Source organism: Ovis canadensis, chromosome 26 (assembly GCF_042477335.2).
Source record: "Ovis canadensis isolate MfBH-ARS-UI-01 breed Bighorn chromosome 26, ARS-UI_OviCan_v2, whole genome shotgun sequence".
NCBI classification, from domain to species: domain Eukaryota; kingdom Metazoa; phylum Chordata; class Mammalia; order Artiodactyla; family Bovidae; genus Ovis; species Ovis canadensis.
Genome location: NC_091270.1, coordinates 48,474,635 through 48,502,129, shown reverse-complemented (window position 1 = coordinate 48,502,129; position 27,495 = coordinate 48,474,635). Strand labels below are relative to the sequence as shown.

The following is a 27,495-nucleotide window of genomic DNA, read 5'->3' as shown; positions in this document are numbered from 1 at the left end:
CTGCGACCTCTGCAATCTGATGCTCAATAGATACTTGAGTCCCCAGGATATTGGAAATGAAGGGAATCGCCAATCTAAAGGAAACTGCGAACCAGGAAGTGCCTGATCGAGAGCCCAGGGTTAAAGAGCGAGGAGAGACTGCAGAGGGTCCAGCGAGGAGAAATGGGGAACTGCGCGGGTGGGGGTGGAGGGAGGGCCTCTGCTCCCGAGGAGGTCCGTGTGGCAATCCCATTTCCAGTTCCTCCTTTAGTCCCCTTCCCTGACTTAGCCTCTCGGCCTCACCTTATTTGGTGAGGGTAGGGCAAAGTAGAACGCTCCCAAGCCACCACAGGTGCCCCCTGCTTCCCCTTTTCAGGGCTTCAGAACATCCTCATCAATTGCCACCCACCTGACACCCTCCCCGGACCGACTTTCCCCCAGAGTAATGGCCCCAGCGGCCAAAGTAGGAAGAGCAAGGAATCTGGGATCGCCTTCGCAGTCGCTCGCATTGTTTTCGTTCTTTAGTCGCTAAGTCGTGTCCGACACATTTGCGACCCCTTGGACTCCAGTCTCCTCTGTCCATAGGATTTCCCAGGCAGGAATACTGAGTGGGTTGCCATTTCCTGCTCCAGGGGATCCTCCCCACCCAGGGATCGAACCTGCGTCTCCTGCACTGCATACGGATACTTTACCACTCATCCTCATATCTAACATTTATCGAGAACTCGCCCTGTGCCAGGTAACATGACTGTTTTTTTTTTTTTTTTAACAGCAATCTCTGAGGTGGTTGCTCTCTCATTTTACAGATAAAGAAACTGAGACCCAAAGGTAACTAAGGAATCTGTACAAAGCCAAACACCTGCCAGAGGGCAAGACCAGACTGGAAATGAGGTCTGCCTCGCCTAATCGCTGCTCCGGCCAGATCCGGTTGGGCTGGGCGACCTTTGGCCGTTGGGGACACCTTTCCACCTCTTAGCATCAACTCTGGGCATCACCGACTGCACGGACAGGAGTTGAGCAAGCTCCGGGAATTGGTGATGGACAGGGACGCCCGTGCTGCTGCAGTCCATGGGGTCGCAGAATCGGACACGACTGAGAGTGAACCGAACACAACCAACCACCCCTTAGGGTAGAAGTCTCCAAGGCCCGCCCCCGCCCGCGCGGCCCAACCCGGGCCCTAAGGGGCGGAGTCGGCCAGGTCCTGCAGGTGGGGCGGTGGGCGGGGCCTGGCTGAGGCGGGGCACCGAGGGGGCGTGACCGGAAGCCTTAAAGAGGCCGCGGCGACTGGGGCGGGCGGTAGAGGCCGCCGGTCGCGGCTATCACCTCCTTACTTTTCGGTTGGGTCGCAGAACCGTCACCATGTCCCTGGCAGCCTCGGCGGGCCGGGGCCCCGGGGCCGTGTGGTCCCCGACGCACGTGCAGGTGACGGTATTGCAGGCGCGGGGGTTGAGGGCCAAGGGTCCCGGGGGCACGAGCGACGCGTACGCGGTGATCCAGGTGGGCAAGGAGAAGTACGCCACCTCTGTGTCGGAGCGCAGCCTGGGCGCGCCCGTGTGGCGCGAAGAGGCCACCTTCGAGCTGCCGCCGCTGCTGTCGGCTGAGGCCGCGCCCGCCGCCGCCGCCACCCTGCAGCTCACCGTGCTGCACCGCGCGCTGCTCGGCCTCGACAAGTTCCTGGGCCGCGCCGAGGTGGACCTGCGGGGGCTGCACCAGGACCAGGGCCGCCGGAGGACCCAGTGAGTGTGCGGGCGGGTGGCGAGCGCGGGGAGACGGGCGGAGCGAGCACGAAGCCTGGCCGGAGCGCCGAGACCCTTGCAGAATGTGTCTCCCCAAGGGGACAGCCGGGGCCACGCCTTTGCAGAGGGGGACCCCCCACCCCCCATCCCTCCCCCCAATCCCCCTCTCCCGAATCCCTCCCCCCAATCCTCCCACCCGCTCGGCCGGTTCTAGGATTCTCGCCTAGCTGCTTCTTCTTGGGCTGGCCTGCCCCGGCTCTCCCAGTAGGTGGGTTCCGGTACTTGGGGATTTTTTTTTTTTTTTGAATCTGCTGGACGGAGCTCAGCGTCTGGCATTTAGTAATCACTTCATGAATTTTTGATGAATTGAAACTATGTGTGGGCTGACGAATTCCTCTTATTAGCTGAGTAGCTGTGTATATTTGATGTAGGCATCAGCTTACGTGTAAAGCCTCCTGGGTATTTCATTGTACTGGACATCGAGCTGTGAATGGCTGGGCCGGGGCGCTGGGAAAACCAACTGGAGCAGTTAGATCCACTGACACCAAAGCCCTAGAGCCTCGCTCAGGGGCCGAGCTGGGGGCGTTTTTGTGCTGGGTGGGTGTGGGTGAGGGGTGGGGAAAGGGGAACGGGGGCTGTCCAGCGAGGGCTATCCCCTACCCCCTTCTCACCAACGCCTTAAGGGTCGATCGGGAGAATTTGCCCCTCCCTCCTTCCTCTCCTCTAGGAATGCTAGAACAGTTTGGTCTTAACTTTCAGGCTGAAATACACTAACCATTTTTGCCCTCGGCCCCAAATTAGTAAGGATTTCCCAGTGATGGCTGGAACCAGGGCCTGCGGTTGGCCAGGTTGAACTGAAAAGTAGGCCTTATTTCGCTCTGGAGTTTGCAAAGTTCTCTCTGGTCCTACTGAGTGGGGCGGGGAGGGGGTTGAGGGGGCAGGATGGCTGCCCACCTGTAGCTCCCCTCCCTCCTTACGATGTTTGTGTTAGGGTATCACACTCCTTTAGGGAAAGCAAAGCAAACCCCTGTGCATTCTGAACTGTTACCGGTTTGTGTTCTCTCAGTGTTTGGAATGGAACATTTGATTATGCTCATCTGGTATACCCAGAGCTAGCCTCCCTTAGAGCTTCCTCTCTGGTTCAGCAGTAAAGAATTCACCTGCCAAGGCAGGAGATGCAGGTTCTGTCCCTGGGTGGGGAAGATCCCCTAGAGAAGGAAATGGTAACCCACTCCAGTATTTTTGCCCAGAAATCCCATGGACAAAGGAGCCTGGTGGACTACAGTCCGTGGGGTCCCACAAAAGTTGGACATGACTGAGCACACACACACACACAGCCTCGCTTAGCTTAATTGGTTGCTTTGCTGGACCTTAAATATGCTAGTCATGTTATCACCTAATTTCTGTGGTTTATGAAGCACTCTGATTCACGCTGTATGTTTTAGATATACATGGTATTTTAACTTTCCCTTGGGGAGGAAGCAGGAAGAGCCAGAAGATTTGATGTTACCAGACTCTCTTTTCTGTAGGTTCTTGCAAATGTTATCACTGCTTCCTTTATCCAGCCAAAGATCAACAGGCATTTCTGAGCTCGAATCAGATAAAAAGGGAGAGCCTAGAGGTGAGGATGGATGGGGTATTTTTGTGGCATCAGCTTACAAGCTGTAAGGTGAGCAGCAGCATCTTTGCTGACCAGGGGCTGAAGCAGTCCTAACTTTCTGCTTGATTAAATGACATTTGGGGCCTTGGATTTACTGTCCTTTGCCTTGTCCCATCCCAAATGTGTGGATATCATGTCTGTCTCTACCATCTGTTTCTTCTTATTCCCTTGAAAAGTAGATTGGATCTCCCTGCTAGAGATAGGGATTCCAGATCTCTGGGTCTGGTGCCCACTCTGGCCCTGACTCATTGTTGGGCTTCAGGATGCTCCGTCTCTAAATACCCAAGTTTCCCCATGTACAGATGGAGCTTGTGGCCAGACTTAGCTGATATTTATAAGATGTTTCTGGATTCCTGGATTAATGGAACCCCATGTGTAGATTCAAAAGGTCCTGTTACTGCTTTGGGAGGAACGAAAACCTCCCAAAGTTCCCTATTTCAGGAAGGGTTCAGTCTCTGCGCCTTCATTTTTCTCATCCTCTCTGATGTAATTCTAAACCTTGGTGATTACTCCTGTCCCTGTTATATGAGCTTGTGACCACTTAGTCACAATATCAGCTTGTAGGAAAACCGTGCTTAGCTGATTTTTTAATAACTACAAAGGAAGCCTTCTTCGCTCCTCCAGCAGTAGGCAGAATCGCAAGCTTTCCATCTGTCGCTTCCTGGGACTTTCCAAAATGCTGGGGGAACTCAGTTAAACCAGGCCTGTCTGATATCCTGCTACGTCACTCGGGTGCTCAAGATAGCTGCGATTTGCAGCATGAGATATACACTGTTAGGTGGAAGTTTAACAGAAAGAAACTGGTTGGGCTAGGAGGATCATTTGAATGGTTATTAATGGCTTGACTTTACCTTAGACATTAAAATCAAAATCAAAAGAAAAGCTCATATCTTGGCCTGTAGTTTTATGTGTGTGTGCGCGCGCGTGTCTGCATGTATGTTAATCTTTACAGAAAACAGTTGCCATTCAGAAGTTAAAACTCAAGGTGTTAAGAGCTAACTGTGCTGATATTTTCATTTGTTCTCTTAATAAGACCCCACATATCACATATTTGGAATCAAGAGAATATGCTTTTGTAATGACTCAGATTTTGCCAACCTCAGATTAGGGTGATGATCAGTTCAGTTCAGTTCAGTCGCTCAGCTTTGTCTGACTCTTTGCGACCCCATGGACTGCAGCACATCAGGCTTCCCTGACCGTCACCAACTCCCGGAGCTTACTCAAAGTCATGTCCACAGAGTTGGTGATGCCATCCAACCATCTCATCCTCTGTCATCCCCTTCTCCTACCGCCTTCAATCTTTCCCAGCCTCAGGGTCTTTTCCACTGAGTCATTTTTTTGCATCAGATGGCCAAAGTATTGGAGTTTCAGCTTCAGCATCAGTCCTTCCAATGTATATTCAGGACTGATTTCCTTTAGGATGGACTGGTTGGATCTCCTTGCCTTCCAAGAGACTCTCAAGAGTCTGCTCCAACACCACAGTTTAAAAACATCAATTCTTTGGCACTCAGCTTTCTTTATGGTCCAACTTTCACATCCATACATGACTACTGGAAAAACCGTAGTTTTGACTAGATGGATCTTTGTTGGCAAAGTAATGTCTCTGCTTTTTAATATGCTGTCTAGGTTGGTTATAGCTTTTCTTCCAAGGAGTAAGTGTTTTTTAATTTCATGGCTGCAGTGTGATAATACATATCTTTAAAACACTAGACAGAGATGGACATATAGATACGATCCACTTAATAGGGAAGAGTGCGTGGCCCCTTTAGGTAAGAAGAAATCAAAATAAACTGATTTTGCACTGATATTAATGCATTGTCCCTCATATCCAAGGGTGAGTGGTTCCAGCTCCCCCACCAATGCCACAATCTGTGGATGCTGAAGCCCCTTATATAAAATGGCTTCATATTTGTGTATAACCTTTGTACATCCTCCTGTATACTTTAAATCATCTCTAGATTACTTATAATACCTAATATGATATATATGCCATGTCGTTCAGTGGCTCAGTTGTGTCTAACTCTTTACAAACCCATGGACTGCAGCATGGCAGGCTTCTTGTAAGTAGTTGTAAATACCATGGAAATGCTATATAAATAGTTGCCAGTGCATGAATCCAAGTTTTGCTTTTTGGAGTTTTCTAGAGTTTTTTTTCTTGAATATTTTTGAGATATTTATATTTTGGTTGAATCTGAGGACCTGTGGATACAGAGGGCAGACTCATCCATACTTCTCTGTGGTCTCAGCTGAGCTTTGGTTAAATGGAAATCAGTTAAGTCCCGTGATCATGAAACAGACATGACTCTGAGAGGCAGAGTAAGGGGATCAACATGTGGTCTCCTCTGCTGTCTGGTCTTGAGTAGCTAAGGGTCCTAGATTGGACCAAAAACACCAAACTCAAAACCAAGCATCTTTTAAGAATACCAACAGCAATAAAAATGGGGGCAGTAATCGCTTAAAGACAGATTAAAATAAATATTGAGGCTGGTGACTGGAAGGCCATTGTGTAACCAGATAGGATGAAATTTGATACCACAATAGCCTTTCAGATATGGAGAGAGAGTGAAAGATGGAGGGTCATTTTCTCATCTTTCTCAAAGATTCAAAAGAGAATTTGGTTGCATATGAACGGATTTGGATACTGTAAAGATTAGACATTTTGAAGAACTGTAAGTGTAGTAAGATGGTGTAATATGTTACCAAAGGAAATTCAGGTGATTAAGAAGAAAGGTGAGACCATTGTTTTTCTGGGAGAGTGGGAGGCAGAGAAGTTGCAGATGAGCACAGAGATCTCAGCTTCACAACTCTGAGCCGTCAGTGTTTGCACTTATAGAATACCTCTGGGTTTCCTAAGCACTTTTCGGCTTTTTGTAACGGACTGGAAAATTTGAGCAATGCTGTTACTGGTTAAGTATTTCTGTTTTTTTTGAGATTCGTCTTAAAGATGACATTGGGGCTTTATTGGAAACCCTCCCACCTCCAAACTGGCAGAGGCCCCTCCCACCCAGTATAGGAAACTGATAGCTCAGTGTCCAGGACGGGTGATCTATGGGCTCTGGAAGAAGTAACTCCAGCCTGTTCACAGCGGGGGAATGGAGTGACTCAAAAGGGGAGGGTGCATCACAGTCACGGTTCCTGTGATGTGAAAGGTGTGCTTTTTGTGATATGATTTGATGGTGATTTCATTTACAAGGCATTCAGTTAGCAATGCGGAAAGTTCTCACTGCCTTTCTCCCCCTTGTTTTTAAAGTTCATCCATACTTTTAGTAATTATTTTTTAATACCTACTATTTTTGAGGCACTGGGTAGACAGCATAAACAGTGATCCCTGCTTTCAGGAAGCCCAGAGCCTTCTGGGGAGATAGACAGTAAACACACCATGAATATTCATTGGAAGGATTGATGCTGAAGCTGAAGCTTTAATACTTTGGCCACCTGATGCGACAAGCTGACTCAGTGGAGAAGACCCTGATGCTGGGAAAGATTGAGGGCAAGAATATAAGGGAGTGACAGAGGATGAGATAGTTGGATGGCATCACCGACTCAATGGACATGAATTGGAGCAAACTCTGGGAGATAGTGAAAGACAGACAAGTCCGGTGTGCTGCAGTCCACAGGGTCTCAAAGAGTCAGACACAACTTAGCGACTGAACACAGATGAACACAAAGATGAGTAATCTTGTGCTGCGATGAGTGTGGTAGAGGAAGAGAGCAGGGTATCATAAGAGAAAAGAGCAAAGATTGCAGATGGCCTCTCTGAGGCAGAGACCTGGAGGAATTTTTCCAGTGAAAAGTAGAGGAAGGGGAGCAGCCTGTGCAGGGCCCTGAGGCAGGAAGACCTGGGAAGCTGGAGAGGTTGCCTAGGTTGAGGCTGAAGAGGAAGGCCGGGCCTCCTTTAAGAGCAATGGAAACCGCTGAGCGTTGAAAGCAGAGGGGTGACGTGATCCAGTTTATGAAAGTCTGGCTATCTGATGTAGAGCAGATTTGGAGCAGGTTTAGCCTGGAACCTGACAGGTGGGCTGGGAGGCTCTGGCAGGAGTAGGGTGACAGGCGTGGGCACGGACAGAGGTGAGTGGCTTTCAGAAATATTTCCGAGGTTCAGGTGGCCTTACTGGTGGTGGATTGGATGTGGGTGGGGGAGAGTGAGAGGAAGTGATAAGAACGAACAAATAAAATAAGGAGAACTTGCTGTTGAACGTGAACCAGGAAACGGTGACGGCTTGCTTTCCCCAGCAGTCACCGTGATACAAGAGTGAGGTCAACATGTCTTGGCAAAGACAACATAGGCCATGATGCCTGTGTGTCGAGTCTTCCGTTGGAGCAAATGAGTTGGAGCAAATGAGTAGGAAACCCCATCGAAACCAGGGCGTGTACATGTGTGTCCTGAAGTGTTTGCAGTTTTAGCACAGGCCAAGTCTTTGTTCTGTAATAGCGTAACTGATGTGACCTCACCGGTTGCACCAACACGGCGGGTGGAGTCACTGCCACAAGGAACAGAGGACCAAGAAAAGAAAAAATAAATGATACACAACACGAAGGGAAGTAAACCCGTCAATGAAAAACACAGCTTTGGAGGCAAGTAAGTCAACCATTCCAACCATGTAAAGGTTTTTCTCATCAGGGGAAGGTGAATGTACAAAAGAGCCTTGTTTGGCTTAACTTCCCTTTGGTTACAAAGACCTCTGTTGTATATCTACAACCACCATCAGAGGAAGGTTTTTTATAAATAGTATCTCTGTCATTTTAATTGTAGTTATTAACTTAAAAATGTTATGATGACATTAAAAACAATACACGTGCTTATTAAACTGTCATCAGCTCCAACCTGTATTTGCTGACATCATCCTTCCATCCCCCTGGACAAGAATCTTTGGTCTCCATTTCGCTGCTCTGGTTTTTAATTGCTCTATGTCTGAGAAAGCTGCTTCTCACCCTGTACATTGGGAAGGATGCTGGCCGTGGTTTAGCTCTAGATGAGGCATTTAAGGCCTTATTTCATCTCACAACCAGGCCCTGGGTGGCCTTTGGTTCAGAACCTACTTGGATCTCTAAGCCTCAGGGCCTTTGAATTCCAGCAGGGTTAACAACCAGAACCTTGATCAGCCTTTGAAGAAAACCAGCATCTGTGTGGAAATACTTGGTGAGCGGGTTGTGCTTCCCTGAAGGTGTCCTAGGTCGGACCTCGTGCCGCAGCTGGCCCAGCAGGAGACCAGGCCAGCTGGCCCTCTTTCCCCTTGTCCAGGGCCCACTTCCATCTCTTCATTTGCTGTGTGACCCAGCCCAGGTGTTCTGACATCTCTGAACGGGCAAGTAAGTGGTTACAGTCCTTGGAGACATAGGGCAGGCGGTCATTTGCCAGTGGGATGTGGAGAAGTGTTTAATCTTTGTTAAACACTTCTACCCCCACAGACTGGGGCCCCACCAGGCTCCTCTGTCCATGGGATTCTCCAGGCAAGAATACTGGAGTAGGTTGCCATTCCCTTCTCCAAGGGATCTTCCCGACCCAGGGATCGAACCTGGGTCTCCCGCATTGCAGGCAGAATCCTTACCGTCTGAGCCACCAGGGAAGACTCTGCTTCTTGGTGGGGAAGCAGAGCATCTGACTCTTCTGGTTAAGGTGAGTCCCAAGGAGGAAAAAAGAAAACCCATATACCGAGAGCATTTCAAAATCCTATTCTAACAACAAACTTCAGTAAGAATGAAGAGTTCCTTTCGTGTAAGAGGAAACCCCACAGCCTGGTGCTGTGGGAGGCAGCACCCTTGAAGAAACAGCCTGTCCCTCACACAGGACACGGTACTCACAAGAGGATCACAAGAGAATCACAAGAGACCTTTTCAGACCAGGCCTTCTGTTGGCCGTGGTGGTTCTCCCCAGGGTAGCCGCATCTCTTGTAATAAACAAGAAGTTTAATATTAGTGCTCTAATTTCAAAAATTTGTTGTTGTCGTTCAGTTGCTCAGTCGTGCCCAACTCTGCAACCCCATGGACTGCAGCACCCCAAGCCTCCCCGTCCACCATCAACTCTCGGAGTTTGCTCAGTTGCATGTCCATTGAGTCGGTGATGCCATCCAACCATCTCATCCTCTGTCTCCCCCTTCTCCTCCCACCTTCAATCTTTCCCAGAATCAGGGTCTTTTCCAGTGAGTCAGCTCTTTACATCATGTGGCCAAAGTTTTGGAGCTTCACCTTCAGCATCAATCCTTTCAATGAATATTCAGGGTTGATTTCCTTTAGGATTGACAGGTTTGATCTTGCAGTCCAAAGGGACTCTCAAGAGGCTTCTCCAACACCACAGTTTGAAAGCATCAATTCTTCGGCCGCCCTCGTCCTTCTTTATGGTCCAACTCTCACATCCATCCATGCATGACTACTGGAAAATCCATAGCTTTAGCTATTTGGACCTTTGTCAGCAAAGTGATATCTCTGCTTTGTAATATGCTGTCTGGGTTTCTCATAACTTTTCTTCCAAGGAGCAAGCGTCTTTTAATTTCATGGCTGCAGTCACCATCTGCAGTGATTCTGGAGCCCAAGAAAATAAAATCTGTCACTGTTTCCACTTTTTCCCCTTCTGTTTTGCCATGAAGTGATGGAACCAGATGCCATGATCTTCGGTTTTTGAAAGCTGAGTTTTAAGCCATCTTACATTTAGCCGAGTAGATTAGAAATGAAGGGTGGCCTCGGTGTGAACTTGGGGTCTGGCTTGCTTAGCACCAGAGAAGCAGGTCACCTGCAGCTCGGGGGCTCGCTGGTGCCTTTGGCAAAGGAGCCGCTTTTAGGCACTAATGAGATGAGAAATTCCTTTCCTGCAGAGAGAGGCGTGTAGATAATCTGTTAGAGAGAAATCAAGGGCTTTCGTCTCCAGGGTGTCCCTGAAGGACACATTTAGGAATGTGCCCATGGGGAGAAAAAAGGCAGCTGGAATTAAGTGTCTTTTCCTGAACGCTGCCCTCCCTAGTGGAGCTGAGGGAACAGGTTTTATAAGAAATGCCAGAAAAACTTTCTAGAGGTGTGACGGCTGCACGCTTCATTTTTAAACTTCTTGTTTATTAAAAGAGATGTGGCTAGCCCAGGGAGAGCCACCACGGCCTCCAGAAGGCCTGGTCTGAAAAGGCCTCTTGTAATCCGGAGTACCATGTCCTATGTGAGGGACAGGTGGGCCCCAGGGCTGTTTCTTCAAGGGAGCCGCCTCCCACAGCACTGGGCATTCTTACTGAAGTTTGTTGTTAGAACTGGATTTTGAAATGCTCTCAGTATGTGTTTTCTTTTCCCCTCTTCCTTGGGACTCGCCTTGATAACCAGATGAGTCAGATGCTCTGCTTCCCCACCAGGAAGCAGAGTCTCCCCTGGTGGCTCAGATGGTAAAGATTCTGCCTGCAATGCGGGAGACCCAAGTTCGATCCCTGGGGCGGGAAGATCCCCTGGGGAAGGGAATGGCAACCCACTCCAGTATTCTTGCCTGGAGAATCCCATGGATGGAGGAGCCTGGCGGGGCCCCAGTCCGTGGGGTCACAAAGAGTCCCCAGTCCGTGGGGTCACAAAGAGTCGTTGGACACAACTGAGTGACTAACATACACCCTCCCCACCAGGGGTTCCCAAGGAAAGAAGTGTGAGTCTGTCTGGGGGGCTGAGAGAGGACCGAAAGCTCTTTGATGTCTACTGTGCTGAAGTTTGTTTCTTTTGTCCTGGCCAGGGGGTGGTGAACCAGACCATCTCATTTCCTTTTTCCATCCTTAAGGGTCTCTGTGCCTGAGTGACAAAGGACCCCACGGAGACCCTTCTTTGGCAGATCACATAAAATACATTCAGTTCAGTTCAGTTCAGTCGCTCAGTTGTGCCCGACTCTTTGCGATCCCATGAATCATAGCACGCCAGGCCTCCCTGTCCATCACCAACTCCCGGAGTTCACTCAGACTCACGTCCATCGAGTCAGTGATGCCATCCAGCCATCTCATCCTCTGTCGTCCCCTTCTCCTCCTGCCCCCAATCCCTCCCAGCATCAGAGTCTTTTCCAATGAGTCAGCTCTTCGCATGAGGTGGCCAAAGTACTGGAGTTTCAGCTTTAGCATCATTCCTTCCAAAGAAATCCTTGAGGCAAAAGGCAAGATACCCGATCTGGTGTTAGAACATTAACATTTGTGGCTTTTTACGATATGGTCAAGTAGAACATTGGTAACTAGATGATAGGAGGAGTGGCAGACTGCCTGTTTATAAATGTGTCAATTTTTCTAATTCTTAGCAAATCTTAAAATATTGATGCTTGGTTATTTCCTGTAGTCTTTACCTACAAGGAGTGGAGTATTGCTTTCAACTTAGAAAATATGCCTTGATCCTTACACTTCAGCCAGTTAGGTCATCTTGGCATGTGCCTGAAATCATTTGGGGACTCTCTGTTTCTTCTCTCTCCCACCTCTGTAGAAGTTCTGAAGAGTTCTGAGGGTCATTAAATCTCATGATAAATTACAGGATTACATACTGATCACTTCACTTCACTTCACTTGGAAGGACAGGGAAGCCTGGCATGCTGCAGTCCATGGGGTTGCAAAGAGTCGGACCCGACTGATCGACTGAACAACAACATGGTATTTTGAAATATCATATCTGCTTTTTAATTTTGGAAATTGTATCATACAAACTAATTTTATAATTGAGTTTTTTCTCCACTCCCTTCAAATGCAAATCATTGTTGTTTGTGTTTGATGGTGTCAGTCTGGATCCCTAGGACTACCGTCAGTCTGAACTGTTGGTATCTTAAATTCCCTTCTGAGAACCACGTGCATGGCTGAACAATGGTATACATGCACTCCCCGAATATCATGCAGCCATTAAAAATGGTGGATGTGGGAACTGTATGAGAGCTATATTTAACACACTACAAATAGAATTGCATGTGTTCTCTGGTTATTACCAAGTCATGATCATAGCTAACACCAAGTGTTTATTAAGTGCCAGGCACTGTGCTAAGCTCTTTACATATATTAAGCCATTTAAGCTCAGGTGGTAAAGAATCCCCTTGCAATGTGGGAGACCTGAGTTCGATCCCTAGGTTGGGAAGATCCCCTGAAAGAGGGCATGGCAACCCACTCCAGTATTATTCCCTGGAGAATCCCCATGGTCAGAGAAGCCTGGTGGGCTACACTCCATGGGGTTGCAAAGAGTCGGGCAGGACTGAGCGACTAAGCACACACAATCTTTGTAAAATCCTTTGTAAGCACCTTATTGTAGGTGCTTTTAGCTTTGTTTAAGAGGAGCCAGAGAAGTCAAGCAACTTGTCTGACGTCTCTCAGTTAAAACATGCAGGAAAAAGACTTCAAGAAAATACATCAAAAGGGAATGGTTGAATTAGCATTAGAGAGAGTCAGTTAAATTTTTTTCCCTATAACCTGCTTTAATTACTTTCTAAGGGACTTTCTGTAGAGCAAATAGTATGGGAAGATCAAAAGCGTTTTCAACCTGCTTTTTATATGATCTCTCCTTTCCCGTATCATTTTCTAACTTTTTAGGATTGAATTTGGTGGCTACAGATAGCCTTTCAGTGCTGCAGAATGGCTGTTTCAGGGATTAGGGTCGAAAACGAACCATTTGCAATCTTCATAATTTACCACCAAGTAGCTGGCGGTGGGCAGATGGGAAAATCCACCTGGGGAGGGGAGCAGGGCGGCAAGAATGGCTGATCAGTGATTCTGTATTCAGAGTTAGGTAATGAGGACCAGCTATCTTGGTTAGTAACAAAACCTGTTAAACTGCTTAGCTTCTGCCGGGTACATCCCACAAGTTCTAAAGGTCTTAAACGTCTTTGTCCCTGTTTGCTATGCATTGCTTCTGTACTACCAAGAGAAGAGTCTGGACACTTCACCCACGTGGAGTCATTCCTTCTTACAACCCCTTTTAGATATCCTCCCCTGCTGACCCTGCGAGATTCTCAGCCTTATTTTTCTTCCTCAGGGAAGACAGTGAAGGAACTGATTTTTAAAATTTTTCCATCAAGTGCATCCTCCATCTCAAACACATGAAACTCAGGTGCTGTTCTGTTCTTCCTGCTTCTCCCCTCACCCGAGGCCGTAATCCCCTGTGTCTTGAAGTTCAGTTACCATGGGGATGACTCATGCTACAAGTCAGGGTGGAGATATTGCACCGGAAGGGAACTAGGCGGTCCACCCTTGACCCTGGAGCCCATATAGACAGGATCCCTTGAAACGAACACTAACACATTAAAACAAGGAGCTGGTGGTCGTCTTTGCCTTTGTATTTCCTGGAGCTTCCTATGTCTGATGGGAGGGTAGAGCCTTAATTCATTTTGCCGGGTCCCCAAGTAGGTGGTTCTTATAGCCCCTTGTGATTTCACTTAGCTGAGAAACTTCTTTGTGTATAAGTGTAAGTGTTAGTCGCCCAGTCATGCCCGACTCTTTTCGACCCCATGGACTGCAGCCCACCAGGCTCTTCTGTCCGTGAGATTTTCCAGGCAAGGATACTGGAGTGGGTTGCCATTTCCTTCTCTTTGTGTATGACAGTCCTTATTTGTGGGATTCCCTGGTAGTTCAAAGGGTCAAGAGTCTGCCAGCAATGTGGGAGACCCGGGTTCGAACCCTGGGTCGGGAAGATTCCCTGGAGAAGGAAATGGCAACCCACTCCAGTATTCTTGCCTGGAAAATCCCATGGATGGAGAAGTCTGGCAGGCTACATACAATCCATGGGGTCACAAAGAGTCGGACACAACTGAGTGACTTCACACATGTCCTTATCTGTGATGAAATTGTATACGCTCGCAGGAATTTCTTTTCATGTTAAATTATTTTCTCACGCTTCATAATCAGAAAGAAAAAACAGCCTTTGATTCAGTGTAACAGACACTCCGTGACCGTCGGGTGAGCCGGTCCCCTCTCCCACTGTCTGGCCTCTTGGCTCTGTGTTTCCAGTGGCCGATGTGCCAGAGCACATGGACCACGTCTTTGTAGCCATTATTTCCCTGTCTCCGCCTTGGATCTCTGAAGCTGTCTTTTTTTTTTTTTCTTTGTCTACCCTGTGGAATGTTTTAAAGGAAAAAACACGTCTGCTTCAGCTGCAGACAGATTATTTTGGAGGCGTACCGGCCCGTCCTTTACACAACCGTAAGCCCGCACGTCTGCTGGGATGCACTGCGAGACCTTTCATTTCCCCAGAGCAGAAACCACACTGCCCACATTCCGATGGAGGGCCCCTGGGATCAGCTTTCCTTGTCCTGAGAAACCTACATGCTGAGGCAAACCAGCCCTGAGAATTGCTTATGGTTGGGTTGTTTTAGCCGTTTCAAAACTTGAGTGTTTAAACACCCAGGAGATTTGACAATGCGTGTCTGGACTCCAGTCCCCCAGCCAGGCCCCTTGGGAGGCAGGCCCTGTGTCCTGCATTCTGTATGCTTTCCTTCTTGTACTCTGTTCATTTTCTTTTTTTACATTCCCTTGCTGCTTTCTTCATAAGACATCTTTTTGAAAGGGTAAAAGCCTGAAATGAACTTTTCTGTATTTTTAGCTGTTTAGCCTTATGTTTGACCAAGAAGACCTCAAACCAAAAAACCCCCAAACAGTTGGGCAGCCTGTTTGGATAACAGGCATTTTTTTGCTTGAATGTTTATTCCCAAGACCCTCGCTGTCAGTAATGCCTAACGCGGCTCCTGCGGCATTACTGACACCTCGCCTGACTGAGGGACATGGAGATTAAAGTTTCATTTTGGACCATTTTGTATGATTGGATTTTTACCCTATGCCTGTTATTACTTTTTCATTTGTTTGTTTACAGAGGTATACTTTATCAATTTGTTGTAGGTCATAGCATAGGAGAAAAGGTTTTTCTGTGAAACAAAGATTAAAGTTAGTATAGTTTCCACAAAGTCATAAAGTTGTAAACCATACTCGTCGGTTCATTCAGTTCCATGTAATTGATTCCTGTTGATCTGGACGAAGTAAACAGGTTTTTCAGTCGAGTTTTGTCATTTATTGGGTTTCCCAGGTGGTGCAGTGATAAAGAATCAGCCTGCCAATGTAGGAGATGAGAGTTTGATCCCCGGGTCAGGAAGATCCCCTGGAGTAGGAAATGGCAACCCATTCCAGTATTCTTGCCTGGAAAATTCCAGGGACAGAGGAGCCTGGAGGGCTACAGTCCACGGTGTCGCAAAAAGTCAGACATGACTGAGCACAGCACAGCAAAATTTTTGTCATTTGTTACTTGGTTTAGTGGTGTTATCTAAAGGCTATCAGAAACTTACATTTGTTAAGAAAAGTTCTTTTTACGAGTCTTCTTGAAAATCTTCATTCTGTAAAAGCATCATTGTAAAATCACAGTTGCTGTTATTACTTTAAAATATAGTTTATATGTGTGTCCTATCACTTGCTATATATTCAAAGATCCTCTTAACTTTGGAAGATCTAAATTTTAATTATAAGTAAAGATGACGGCTTATAGAGGGGATCCTTTTACTTTTCACTTTTTTGCTACGTTGCAGGATTTTTTTAAGAATAGAGGCTTAAAAATAAACCTTCTGCATTAGAATTATGGCTTTCTGTCTGTACTCTGCCCTTTGTACTGGGAAAACCCAGCCCTAATTTCTGAGATAACTCAAACTTTCTGGGCTGACGTGAAGGGTGGTGCTGGGTCCTACCCAGGCTGACATCACGTGCTATGTGGCCACACTGGGACCTGATTATTTATGAATTACTTCCCGGACATGCTGGAATTAAGTGCACTGAAAATCAAACTCACAGAAACACTGAAAAACTGAACCGATGCTTCAGTATTGAAACCCACAAATACGTCCTGGTTTGAAATTTTTTAGGGTGAGACATTTCTGGATCATGGTTTTCATGAACTATCAAGTTATGCTTGTTTCAAAACTCCCTTGCTTCAGCTGTGTGGATTTAATGGTCAGGATAATGTTGCTGAAACGGTTCCTGTCTTCCTTTCTAGCTTTGATAAATCCAGCACAGATTGAGAGGGCGCTGCCTCCTTGCCTGTGATTCAGCCTGCCTTTCACACCCTTAAATAGCCCAGTGGTTGTTCTTGGCTATCTGGCTTTTGGTTTGGGGTTTTCTGGTGAAAATAAGCGACAGAAACAGTCAAAAGTGCATGTTCACACCTCCTGGTGGTGTTGGAAATTTCCAAAACAAATCCCATTCTTGTGCCCAGGGACTGAACCCATGGATCAGGTGGTACTAGGCCCTCGGGGAGGATCCTGGGGTTGGCTGCAGTTTCATTCAGAATAAACAGGCTTTGGTGTTGATACTTTGGGGAAGGCAGCCCCATCCAGGGGAATGGGCAAGTGGTATTCTTTGAAGGTCGGGAGTCTCTGCATCCCCTGAGAGGGTGAGCAGAGCGACTGTGTGAAAGAGCTGGGAGGAGGCCCTGGTGGAGACGTGAGGTCTCCCCTTGTAGCCTGTGTAGTCATTTGAGCGTCTGAGTTCAGCTCTCAGCAACTTCCCCTTTTCAGGTGCCTACCCTTGGTATTTACTAAGGCTAGCCACTCCTCATCACCAGGGCTACCATGTCAGCACAGGACTGTCAGGAGAGAAAGATACAAATAATCCTCTCAACATCTAAATGACAGATATGCAAACTGTTCTCCTAGAGGCCCTGGAGGTGTAATGGAAAGACACCAGGCTGGCAGGCGAGGCTGTCTGTAAAGCCTGTACATCTCCCTTCCCCTCCAGCTGTGAACTGTAGTTTTGAAAATCCTAAACGCTTTCTTCTAAAGATCCAAAACTGCAGTTTCCCACCATGTTCTCAGGTCTTGGTTGTATTTTGCCAACCCAGTATAAGTCTGGCCTTTACGTACAGCCTTGTGACTTAGGGCTGAGGTCGGCGATAGGGGCTTTCCCCCTTCTTGTCTTTTGACTTAGAACATTTAAATTGGAAGCTTAAGCCTCCCTCAAAAAGAATGTTAATTCCAGCCCTTTTTTTTCCTGTGTATCGTAAAAGATGGCCCAGCCAGGATGAGTTCAGAGAGTGCTAAGTTGGAATCTTGGTGTAGAGAAAGGAGCTTTGGGGAGATTGCAGAGCTGGTTCAAAGTCCTGGCTGTGCCTTTTAACAGTTGCAAGACCTTGTACAAGTTACCTAACTTGTGAGCCTCAACTTTCCTCATCTGTAAAGTGGGTATATCTGTAAAGTGGGTATACTGTCCACTTCATGCCATTCTCATGAGACTTAAAGGAGGACATTTCTCAGTGTGTTTCTGCTTCCCTCTGCGCCTTTAAGTGCAGAATGAGCTAAGACAGTGGGGGCAGCAATCCACCGGGTGAGTAAGACAAGCTGAAGGTGAAAGAGGAAATTGTGTTTATTTGGGCAAAACCATCATTTCCTTAAAGTCCATAGCCCTCAGCTCTTAAATAGGTCACTGAAAAGAGCCTCAGAGTGTGATTCTCAGCGTGTGAGCGTGACCCCGGGGGTGGCTGTGGGGAGGCCCTGTATTTGGAGTTGTTTGTTCAGTGGAAATCGTGCCATTTACTGGGCTCATATTTTTGCAATTCACCCGATGGAACACGCCAAGGAGAGGCTTCCTTCCTCTGCAGTTTGTCTTTCATGGGCTGATAGAATATCATTTGCCGTATCGTGAGGTTGCTTGCAAAGGACCAAGTGAAATGCTTGAATCATGCTTGAAACTGCTTTTTCTGATCATTAAGCTGGAGATGAGAGTCTCCTCTCAGGTTCTTGTTTTTTCCCATTGTGGTAAAATACATGTAACAGAAGTGACCATTTTAACCATGTTTCGTGTTCTGTGGCATTACTTACTTTCACATTGTTGTGCAACTTTCCCCACCACCCAGGTCCAAAACCTTTTATCCCCCAGCTGGCACTCTGTACCCGTGACACACTAACTCCTCATTCAGCCCCACCCCCAGCGCCTGGCACCCACCGTTCTCTTTCCTGTCTCTGATTTTGGCTCGTCGAGAGGCCTTAAGCTACCCTTGTGGCTCAGACGGTAAAGAATCTGCTTGCAGTGCAGCAGACCCGGCTTCTGTCCCTGGGTTGGGAAGATCCCCTGGAGAAGGGAATGGCCACCCACTCCAGTATTCTTGCCTGGAGAATCCCATGGACACAGGAGCCTGACAGGATGTAGTCCATGGGATCGCAAAGAGTCGGGCATAACTGAGCGAGGAACACTTTCACCCAGGGAAAGCCTCACATCCCTGGCATCATGCAGTGTTTGTCACTTTGTTTCTGGCTTATTTCACCCTTTTTTAAAAAAATAGTTATTTTTCACTCTGTTTTGCAGTTTCCATTACTCCCTGGCAGGGTCTGTTCTACAAACTCTTGCTTTTCTCTGAGATACTCTTGTAAATTTGCACTTTATCTTTGTAACTGTTTTACCCCTTTGAAGGAAGAAACCAGTCAGAGCCAGTCATAGGAAATGATCTGATGGAATGTGTATATTATTCTTGAAAATAACTCTCTACTCAGTCAGGATTTTAGGTGACTATACACTAAGTACCACTGGAGAAGGAAATGGCAACTCTTTTTAGTATTCTTGCCTGGAGAATTCCATGGACAAAGGAGCCTGGCAGGCTACAGTCTGTGGGATTGCAAAGAGTCGGACATGACTGAGTGACTGTCACTCATACACTAAGTACAGAATCAGATCCTGTACTGCCTAGTGGATGTCTTCCTGGAAATAAAACTACGAGTTCTGCCCTCCCCTCCCCTCCCCTCTCCCCCCATTCCCCAAAGAAGGGAGCATAGCATGTGTTTCTATATGAGGCTGGCAGTAGCAGAGAGGAGATACCACATAAAGGACTGTGAGTGTTGTTTTAGGCTCTTGAATTCAAAGGCAACCTCTCAGCCTTTCTCCTCCTAGGTGGTACACCTTGAAATCCAAACCGGGGAAGAAGGATAAAGAGCGAGGAGAAATTGAGGTTGACATCCAGTTTATGAGAAACAACATGACTGCGAGCATGTTTGACCTTTCCATGAAAGACAAGTCTCGGAACCCGTTTGGGAAACTGAAGGACAAGATCAAGGGCAAGAATAAGGAGAGCGCGTCTGATACGGTGTCAGCCATCGTCCCCCACGTGACGCCCTTGGCTGACAGTGATGACGAGTCTCCTTCCAAAGACAAGAAGAAGAAGTCAAAGATCAAGACCTTGTTTTCCAAGTCCAACCTGCAGAGAACACCGCTTTCCCAGTCCATGTCCGTCCTGCCGACCTCAAAGTCAGACAAAGTGATGCTTCGTCCTGGAGACTTTGAGTCCCGGTGGGAGGACGATGACGAGGACAAGTCCTCCTCTGCCTCGGATGGTGAGTCTCCTCCTCCTCCTTCTCACTTGGCTTCTCCCCCTCCTTTGCTTTGGGAGAGAAGAAACGAACAAATCTTGGTGGTGGCGGGGGGATGGTGTAGATGGTGGTGGTTACAGTAATGGTGATGGGGATGATGTTGGGGGATGGTGTAGATGGTGGTGGTTACAGTAGTGATGATAATGGTGGGGACTGTGCTTTTACTGATGGTGCTGGAGATGCTGGTGCTGGTGCCAATGGTCATAGTGATGATGATGGTGGGTACTTAAGAGTACTAACTAAGGTTAGGAAGCCTTCTCTAAGTCCTCTAGTTTCTGGTGCTGCTGCTGCTAAGTCGCTTCAGTCGTGTCCGACTCTGTGCGACCCCATAGACGGCAGCCCACCAGGCTCCGCCGTCCCCGGGACTCTCCAGGCAAGAACACTGGAGTGGGTTGCCATTACCTTCTCCAATGCATGAAATTGAAAAGTCAAGGTGAAGTTGCTCAGTTGTGTCCGACTCTTAGCGACCCCATGGACTGCAGCCCACGAGGCTCCTCCATCCATTGGATTCTCCAGGCAAGAGTAATGGAATGGGGTGCCATTGCCTTCTCCCCTCTAGTTTCTAGGAATGTGTAAATTCCTTTCTCATAATGTCTGGCTCTATAACTGTTGAGCATTCGTACAAGCTTTTGGGGCTGGCATGCAATATTTTTGTTTTGCTTTTTTGTTTTTAGATAAAGGATAAAACCATAGAACCTTACAATAATTCTGATAGTTCATCAGTTCACCAGGTATTATATTGAGCTTCCATGAAATACATTCCTAATGAAAGCTGAGGAATCCAATTCCGTTAACTCTGAATTAACTAGGTATTTTAAAATTCAGTGACCAGTTCCCTACTACTGGCCAGATTCTGCAACCCAGCCAAGAGCGCTGCCCTTCTCCCTGGTTCTTGCAGAGTTTCTTGACCTCAGCACCACTGACAGTTGGGGTGGATAGCTCTTTGTTACTGGAGCCTTCCTGTATTTTGCGGCATCTCTAGCAGCATCCTGGCCTCTGCCTGCTGGATGCCAGTAGCACACCCCGCTCAGCTGTGACAACCAAAAAAAGGACTCAGGTGCTGCTTTCCCTTAATTTCTAACCCCCTTGGTTCTTGGGTCTTCTCCCTGCAGTCTTGTCTCACAAGAGGACAGTAAGCGCGGATCCTAAGCAGCTGAACCAGGTCAGCTTCAGTCTCCCCAAGAAGGAAGGCCTCTCCTTCCTGGGCGGCCTCCGGTCTAAGAACGATGTCCTCTCCCGCTCGAACGTCTGTATCAATGGGAACCACGTCTACGTGGAGCCGCCCGAGGCCAAGACGGAGACCAAGGACAACTCCCCATCCCCCTCCCCATCCCCTCAAGACCTCAGGAAGAAGCGGTGGTTCTCATCTATGGAAAACCTGGCCTCTCGGCCTTGGAGGGAGCCTGGGGAAGTAGGCGCGGTGCCTTCCGAGTCTTCCACAAAGGACGCCCTCAAGTCTATGTCCCTGCCGTCCTACCAGCCACAGGTCAGCAGGGACCTTGGGGAGAATGCGGCCCCAGCAACCTTGGAGGCTGCAAAGGAAACCAAAGAGAGCAAGAAACAGGAGAACAAGAAGCCGGCTCTGCTCTTCCTGGTGCCAGGAAGGAAGGACACGGCCAAGGGCAGTGAGGGCGAAAGCCCCCCTGCTGCCGCCTCTGGGAAGGAGAGGGAGGGAGTGCCCGCTGCGCTCAGGGCCGGGGAGCACCAGCCAGGGCCTGCCGATGACCTTGTGAAGAGATCGGACAAAGAAGCTGTGCCTGTTGCCTCTGGACTAGGCCAAGCGCCGAACCCCTTTGAAGACGAGCAGCTCCCAGAACCAGAAGCTGACCCAGAGCCCAAGGCTGCACCTGTCCCACCTGTTTTCTCGCCCAGGGCTCCCCAGACCAGAGCTGTGAAACCCCGGTGAGTCTCGGCCCTCCCTGTGGGGGCCCTGGCAGCCAGGCCTACTGTAGAGCAGGCCTTGCTTGTTGGTCTATGGTGGTCCCTGTAGCTGCCGGGGGTTTATTAGTCTAAGTTGCTCTTAGCCAGCCCCTGTGTGTCCCAGCCCGGGGCCTCTGCCAGCAGGCGTGGTCTGTCCCTTGTCTGGCCTATCCCCCGTAAGTATCTTTGCCCCAGATATCTTGGCCACAAGTGTTTCCCCTGCATATATTTTTTGCTTCTGGCAAAAGTACGCAGGACTGGTCTGTCCATCTCAGTGAGATAAGCAGAGCTCAGTAGAGCACCCAGGTTTTTGTAGCAGATTCTGAGTGTCAGGGTCTGGGAAAAACAACAGATTTGCGTGGTGGCGGTGTGTGCCAAACTGGGGATCAGTCCACTCTTCCTGCGTATTTCATTGGAGGCAGATGTATTCTCTCCTCCTTGCACTTTGGTGTGGGTTTGCTGATACAAGAGCCCCTTGGTGCCCTGTCGAGTGTGCCTGGGTGGTCCTCTGTGTGTTCACTCTGCACCTTGTTGCAAGAGCCTCGGGGGTTCTGCTTTTCGGCATGACTCATATTCACTGTCATGATATTCCTACTGGCTGGGGTGGGAGAGACTTTTTTTTGAGATTCTGCCTATTTTGATTTCACAGACACAGACACACACAGACAGAGACACAGACACAGACACACACAGAGTTCCCCTTCAAAATCTGCCTCTTGCCCTGTGGTGCGCCTCGAATGGCTTTGAGTTTTTTCAGATGGTTTTTTTATCACCAGAAGAGACTGCAGGCTGTTGCTTTCCCAGGACCTTTCTGTTTCTATTGCAACAGATCTTTCTGTAGCAGATGTGCTTGGTGATAAAAGCTTGCCTTTTATGGGTTAAGTATTGGCATTCCTTCTTTAACTTCTGAAGGTACTGCCCCAATATATATTAAAAAAAAAAAATTGGTGTTCCTTCTTTAACTTCTGAAGGTACTGCCCCCAATATATATTTAAAAATATATATATTGGTGTTCCTTCTTTAACTTCTGAAGGTACTGCCCCCAGTATATATTAAAAAAATTAAAAAAAGTTATTGTCTTTGGAAAGACTATAGTTTTACACATCTCTTGCCTCTCATGTTGCATCTGCAACTGACCTGCAGGTTTTATTTTGTCCTTTTTGCAGGCCAGAAGTGTCTCCAGAGGCTCAGCCCGCACCCAGGCCCCCTCCTTCCACTAACTCTCGCCTCTTTCTTTCCACTCTTGCTTCCGGCTCTAGGCAGATACCTGTCTCTTCTAAACCAGGGCTTAACTCAGAGACACCGTCCTCTGAGTCCCCTTCGGGCTCCTCCTCTGTCTCCTCTCCCATAGCGGCCCCCATCTCCACATCCACCCCAATTAAGAACTGGCCCTCTGCAGACCCGGGCCAAGCTGGCTCCGAAGAACCGCCTTCATTCCTGGAACTAGAGCTGGAAAAGGAGACTCGGACCCGAGTTCCAAATATTGATCCCCACGCTGTGGGCTCACTTTCCAAGCAGACACCCGTTCCGGTGACTGGAGAGAGGGAAGACTATTCACCAGGGAAGACCAGTACTAACGACCTGGCACAGTCTCTCCGTACACAGCCTGAAGAGGGACAAGAAGGAGGGCTTCTGGGGTCTCCCTGGCAAGAACAACAAGGTGATATCGCTTCATCGGACGAGGCCTGAGAAGTAGTATCTGCTCTTGCGCCCGGGAGAGGCAGGAGGGGCAGCCCCGCTGGAAAGCCCCCAAGCAGGGAGGACCCAGACTCTTCGAAGGACGCAGGTGGCGGTGGCAGGCTGAGTCCTGCAGTTAAAGAAACGGCGCCCCTCCTCCACACGGGGGAGTCGGCCCCCACACCCAACTCCTCAACAACACAGGGACATGAAGAGATGGGTCCGGATGCCCGTGACAGCGGAAAGGATACCAAGAAGCAGGCGTTGTTTTCCAAGCAGCTCTCTGCGGAAGAGGCCGGGGAGGAGGCCCCCAGGCTGGTCCATGGGGACAAAGGGGCCCCACAGGAGCCAACGGCACCAGGGGCAGCTCCCAGAAACGCGATGGACACGGGAGACTTCCAGGAGGGGGAGGCCGCGACTGGACCCTCGGCCCTGGCGACTTGTGCTCCCCGCTCCTCCTCCAAGGGGAGCTTCTCAGGGGGTCCCCAGCGGGCGACCGGCTCAGGGAGGGCTGGTCCCCTCTTCAGGAGTCAGGGAGACGACACCCGGATGGCACGGAACCAGAGCAAAGCCAGTGACCACGAAGGTCTGCTGTCCGACCCCCTGCGGGGCCTCCAGGCCCCCTGCGAGGCCAAGCCCCCAGGCGTGGCCCATCTGGACCTGACCCTGCCCTCCATCCCCGAGGTCGAGTCGGAGGACGAGAGAGGCGATCAGCCTGAAGACGGCGGAGGGGCGGCCCTGGTGTCAGGCCAGGGAGAAGGGGCTCCATCCTCCAGCAGGGGGCCCGTCCAGCCTGAGGGGGAGAGGGCGCCCAGGGAGGAGGCTGGCGGGTCAGCAGCAGGAAGCCTGCATGACCCCACGCCGGGAGCACCCAGAGCGCCCGCCCCGGCTTCTGCAGAACAGACCCCAGGCCCCGGCGGCAATGGTGGGAAGGCAGGACCAGCTGGAGATGGGAGCCTGCCTCGGCCTCCAGCTGCTGCCCTGGGGTCCCCTGTGTCCAGCTCCCCCACCCTCCCCCCGCTTCCTGCCACACGCTCCTTTCCCCCCTCTGCACACTCTGACACCCCCCACACCAATACAGCAGAATCTCAAAAAAAAGCAACAGCCGAGGGCTCCGCGGGTAACGTGGAAAATCCCGGCAAGAGGAAGCCGCTTCTTCAGGCCCGGGTCTCCCCCTCAGAGACACAGCCGAGCGCTGGAAGCAGGCCGGCCAAGCACAGGTGAGAGCGGTGTGGAGCGGGGGGACCGTCCTCGGGAGTGTACGCCAGCCCCCAGCCCCGACTCCCCACCCCTGCTCCTGTCTCCGGTGTGAGGGCTTGCTCACGCATAGCTGTCCTGGCGGTGTATGTCCCCCACCCCGCCCCGGTGTTGACAGCAGGGCGTCTTTGGGAAGGCCGTCCTCTGGGCTGGAGAGGCTGCTGACCCGCCAGCCTCCTCACTGGGCACCCTCTCCCCCTCAGGCCGGACGGCCCCCCGCTGGAGGATGGAGCCCCTCCTCCCTCCCCCTCTTGCTTGGAGCAAGAAAGTCGCAGCAGCGGCCATCCTCAGAGGCAGAGTGGGGATTGTCCTGCCCTGTCTGATATGGAGCTCTCCTTGCAGAGAAGCATCAGGAGCTGAGTTTTCTTTCCTGGTCTCAGAGACCAGGAGCTGAGACTTGAGTGGGAAAAGCCAGTCCGGCAGACAGCTTACTCTATAAAAACCCCGCCCGGTGGGAAGCTGGCTTGTCTGTTGGAGCTCTGCAGGGCTCCAGGGCGGAGGTGTGAGCACGCACGTCTCCAGGCTCCCCTGCTGCCTGCCTCGCTGGTTGCCACCCCCTGAGAGAGGTGGTCTCTCCGTGTTGTGGTTCCCGCAGGTCTAAGGGTCCTCTCCCCCTTCTCTTCCAGACTTCATCCCGTGAAGCCGATGAACACCACAGCCCCCAGGGTCTCTAACTCCACCTCGGGAACTGCCGCGATCGTGAGTGAGAACTTGATCAACGAAGCCGGGATGAAGGTATGTCTTCTTGGGGAGCAGCCAGGTTAGTCTGAGTCTCCATGGCAGACAGCTCCCGGGGGCAGTGGGGAACCCTGGGATGACTCAACCACACATCTCTACTTTGGACCATCTTTGGAAGCCCCTACACCTCCCATGGCATACTCAACTTTTCCCCTCGTAGTTATTCGGCTGTTGTTGGATTTGTGTGTGTGTGTGTGTGTGTGTGTGTCTCAAGCAACACGATTGGCAACCAGTACTTCTTTTTAATGAGAAGAAAATGTCACCACCCCCAACCCCCCACCTCCACCCCTGGTCATGCCAAATAGACATTCTCCTTTTCCCCATGCATCCTTTCGTATCTTTTGGCAAGAAGGTAAAATTCTTGTAGTTGTAACTGTGGCACAGATAGCCTTTTTTTGTAACTTTATTCTGAAGTGATTTCAAACTTGAAAAAAGTTGCAAGCGTAGCACAAAGAACTCCTGTACGCCTTTCACCCCAGTCCACCAGCTTGTTGGCATTTCACCAGATTTGCTTATCATGCTCACCCTCTCCTTCTCCATTCTCTTTGTATGTACATACATTTTTCCCCCCTGAATTATTTGAGAGTAACTTGCCCACGTCATGCTCCTTTTACCCCTAAATACTTAAGTGTGTAATTCTTAAGAATAAGGACATTTATCAAAATGAAGAAATTTAACAGGCATATCACACTGTTTTCTCATCTGTCATCTGTATTTCAACGTCACCAGTTTGTCCCAGTGGTGGCCTTTCTTCTTTGTTTCCCAGTCCAGGGTCACCAAGAGACCCTGATGCCTTGTCTCAAGGATCTCCTTTATTTTGGAACGGTTCCTTGGCTTTTTTTGTCTTTGGAGACGTTGACCTTTTTCAAGAGTTTAGAACAGTTGTTTGGTAGAATTTTCCCATTTGGGTTTGCCTGACGTCTGCTCGTGGTTTGATGGAGGCTGGGTCTTTTTGGCTAGTATTAACTATAGGAAAAACACGCCCTTCCCAGTGCATTGTGTAAAGGGCTCACGGCACCCTGTCCTCTTAGCGGGGTGTTAACTTGGTGACTTAGGTTAGGTGGTGTCCACTGGGTTATTCAGTGCAGAGTAGCTATTTTTTCCCCTTCACAGTTAGTAGGAAATGTGTGAGGAATTCATTTCAGGCCATGCAACCTCCTGCTCTTTATCAACCTCCCATTCATAGGCCTCAATGTCGACTGATGAATGTAAGGTAGTAGCAGAAGGATGGGTCTCCAGCTCCATCGCCTGTGTGGAAACCCACTGAAATCCTCTTGTTCGCTTAGTTTTTAATCATACACACTTCTGCACGTTGCTACTTAATTATTCTTTGAAATGGTTATGCTAGTCTAGACTTACCCACTCCCCAGTTGGGTAATTGGCTATTTAGCTTATTCTCTGGTTTTTGGTATGAATGACACTGTAGTCCGTAGTTTCTTGCATAGGACTTTTCCCTTCATGTAGTTGACTTCCTTAAGCTGAATTTCCAGGAAGACTATTGCTTGATGAAAGGATCTCTGCTCTGTAAAAAAGCTTGAGTGGCTACCACTGAAAAAAGCAGCTCCTCCCCCCAAAACCAAAACCACCCCCCACCTCCCACCCCCATGAGTTCTGCTGGGGAGTGTCTCCATCCTGCCCTTTCCAGTTCTAGAACCAGAGGGATTGAGTCCTGCCTTGCTACCAAGCTCTTTGTCTTTGACTCATTGTCACACGGACAGAGAAGAATGATCTATTGAGTGACATGGGGACTGTTAATGAGAGGAGATGTGTTGTGTTTCTGACCCTGCAGACTACAGTTGGGAGACATAAACTTCATTTCTGTTTTACTGCAGGTGTCTAGAAGTTTCATTCAATCATAGATTGTACAGTCCCATGGATTCCAGGATGTCAAATAGTTTTTGTGGGGTTTTTTTGTGTTTTTTTTTTTTTTCTGTTTTTGGGGGCAATTCGGGAGCACACCACTTAGCATACAGGATCTAAGTTCCCTGAGCAGGGATCGAACCTGTGCCCCTTGCAGTGGAAGCGTGGACTCTAAAACACTGGCACCAGGGAAGTCCCAGTTTTTGTGTTTTTTAAAAACAAAACTTTTGCTCACATGTCCTTCACTCCTGCAGGTATTTTTAAGTGTGGGGTGATGGGCTGATGCCTCTGGCTCTGTTGCACCTTCCACTCTAGGAACTGGGCTGAAGGTCGTCCCCTGAAAGCCAGAGATCTGAGTTCCGGGTCAAGAGACA

General features: G+C 49.2%; 1 protein-coding gene across 2 annotated transcripts in view; it reads left to right on the top strand.

Annotated features, from left to right (window-relative positions):
• The first annotated feature begins 1,248 nt into the window (after positions 1–1,248).
• Positions 1,249–27,495, top strand: part of RAB11FIP1 (RAB11 family interacting protein 1) — a 35,139-nt gene continuing 8,892 nt past the window's right edge. The window contains exons 1-4 of one of the 2 annotated variants that reach the window (XM_069573363.1): positions 1,249–1,715; positions 19,194–19,633; positions 20,782–21,571; positions 25,150–25,258. In XM_069573363.1, coding sequence (XP_069429464.1) covers positions 1,339–1,715; positions 19,194–19,633; positions 20,782–21,571; positions 25,150–25,258 — 1,716 coding nt within the window. In that variant the 5' untranslated portion in view covers positions 1,249–1,338. Of the gene's footprint in view, positions 1,716–19,193; positions 19,634–20,781; positions 21,572–22,755; positions 24,365–25,149; positions 25,259–27,495 lie in introns of those variants that run through there. The other variant, XM_069573362.1, reaches the window with a different exon arrangement.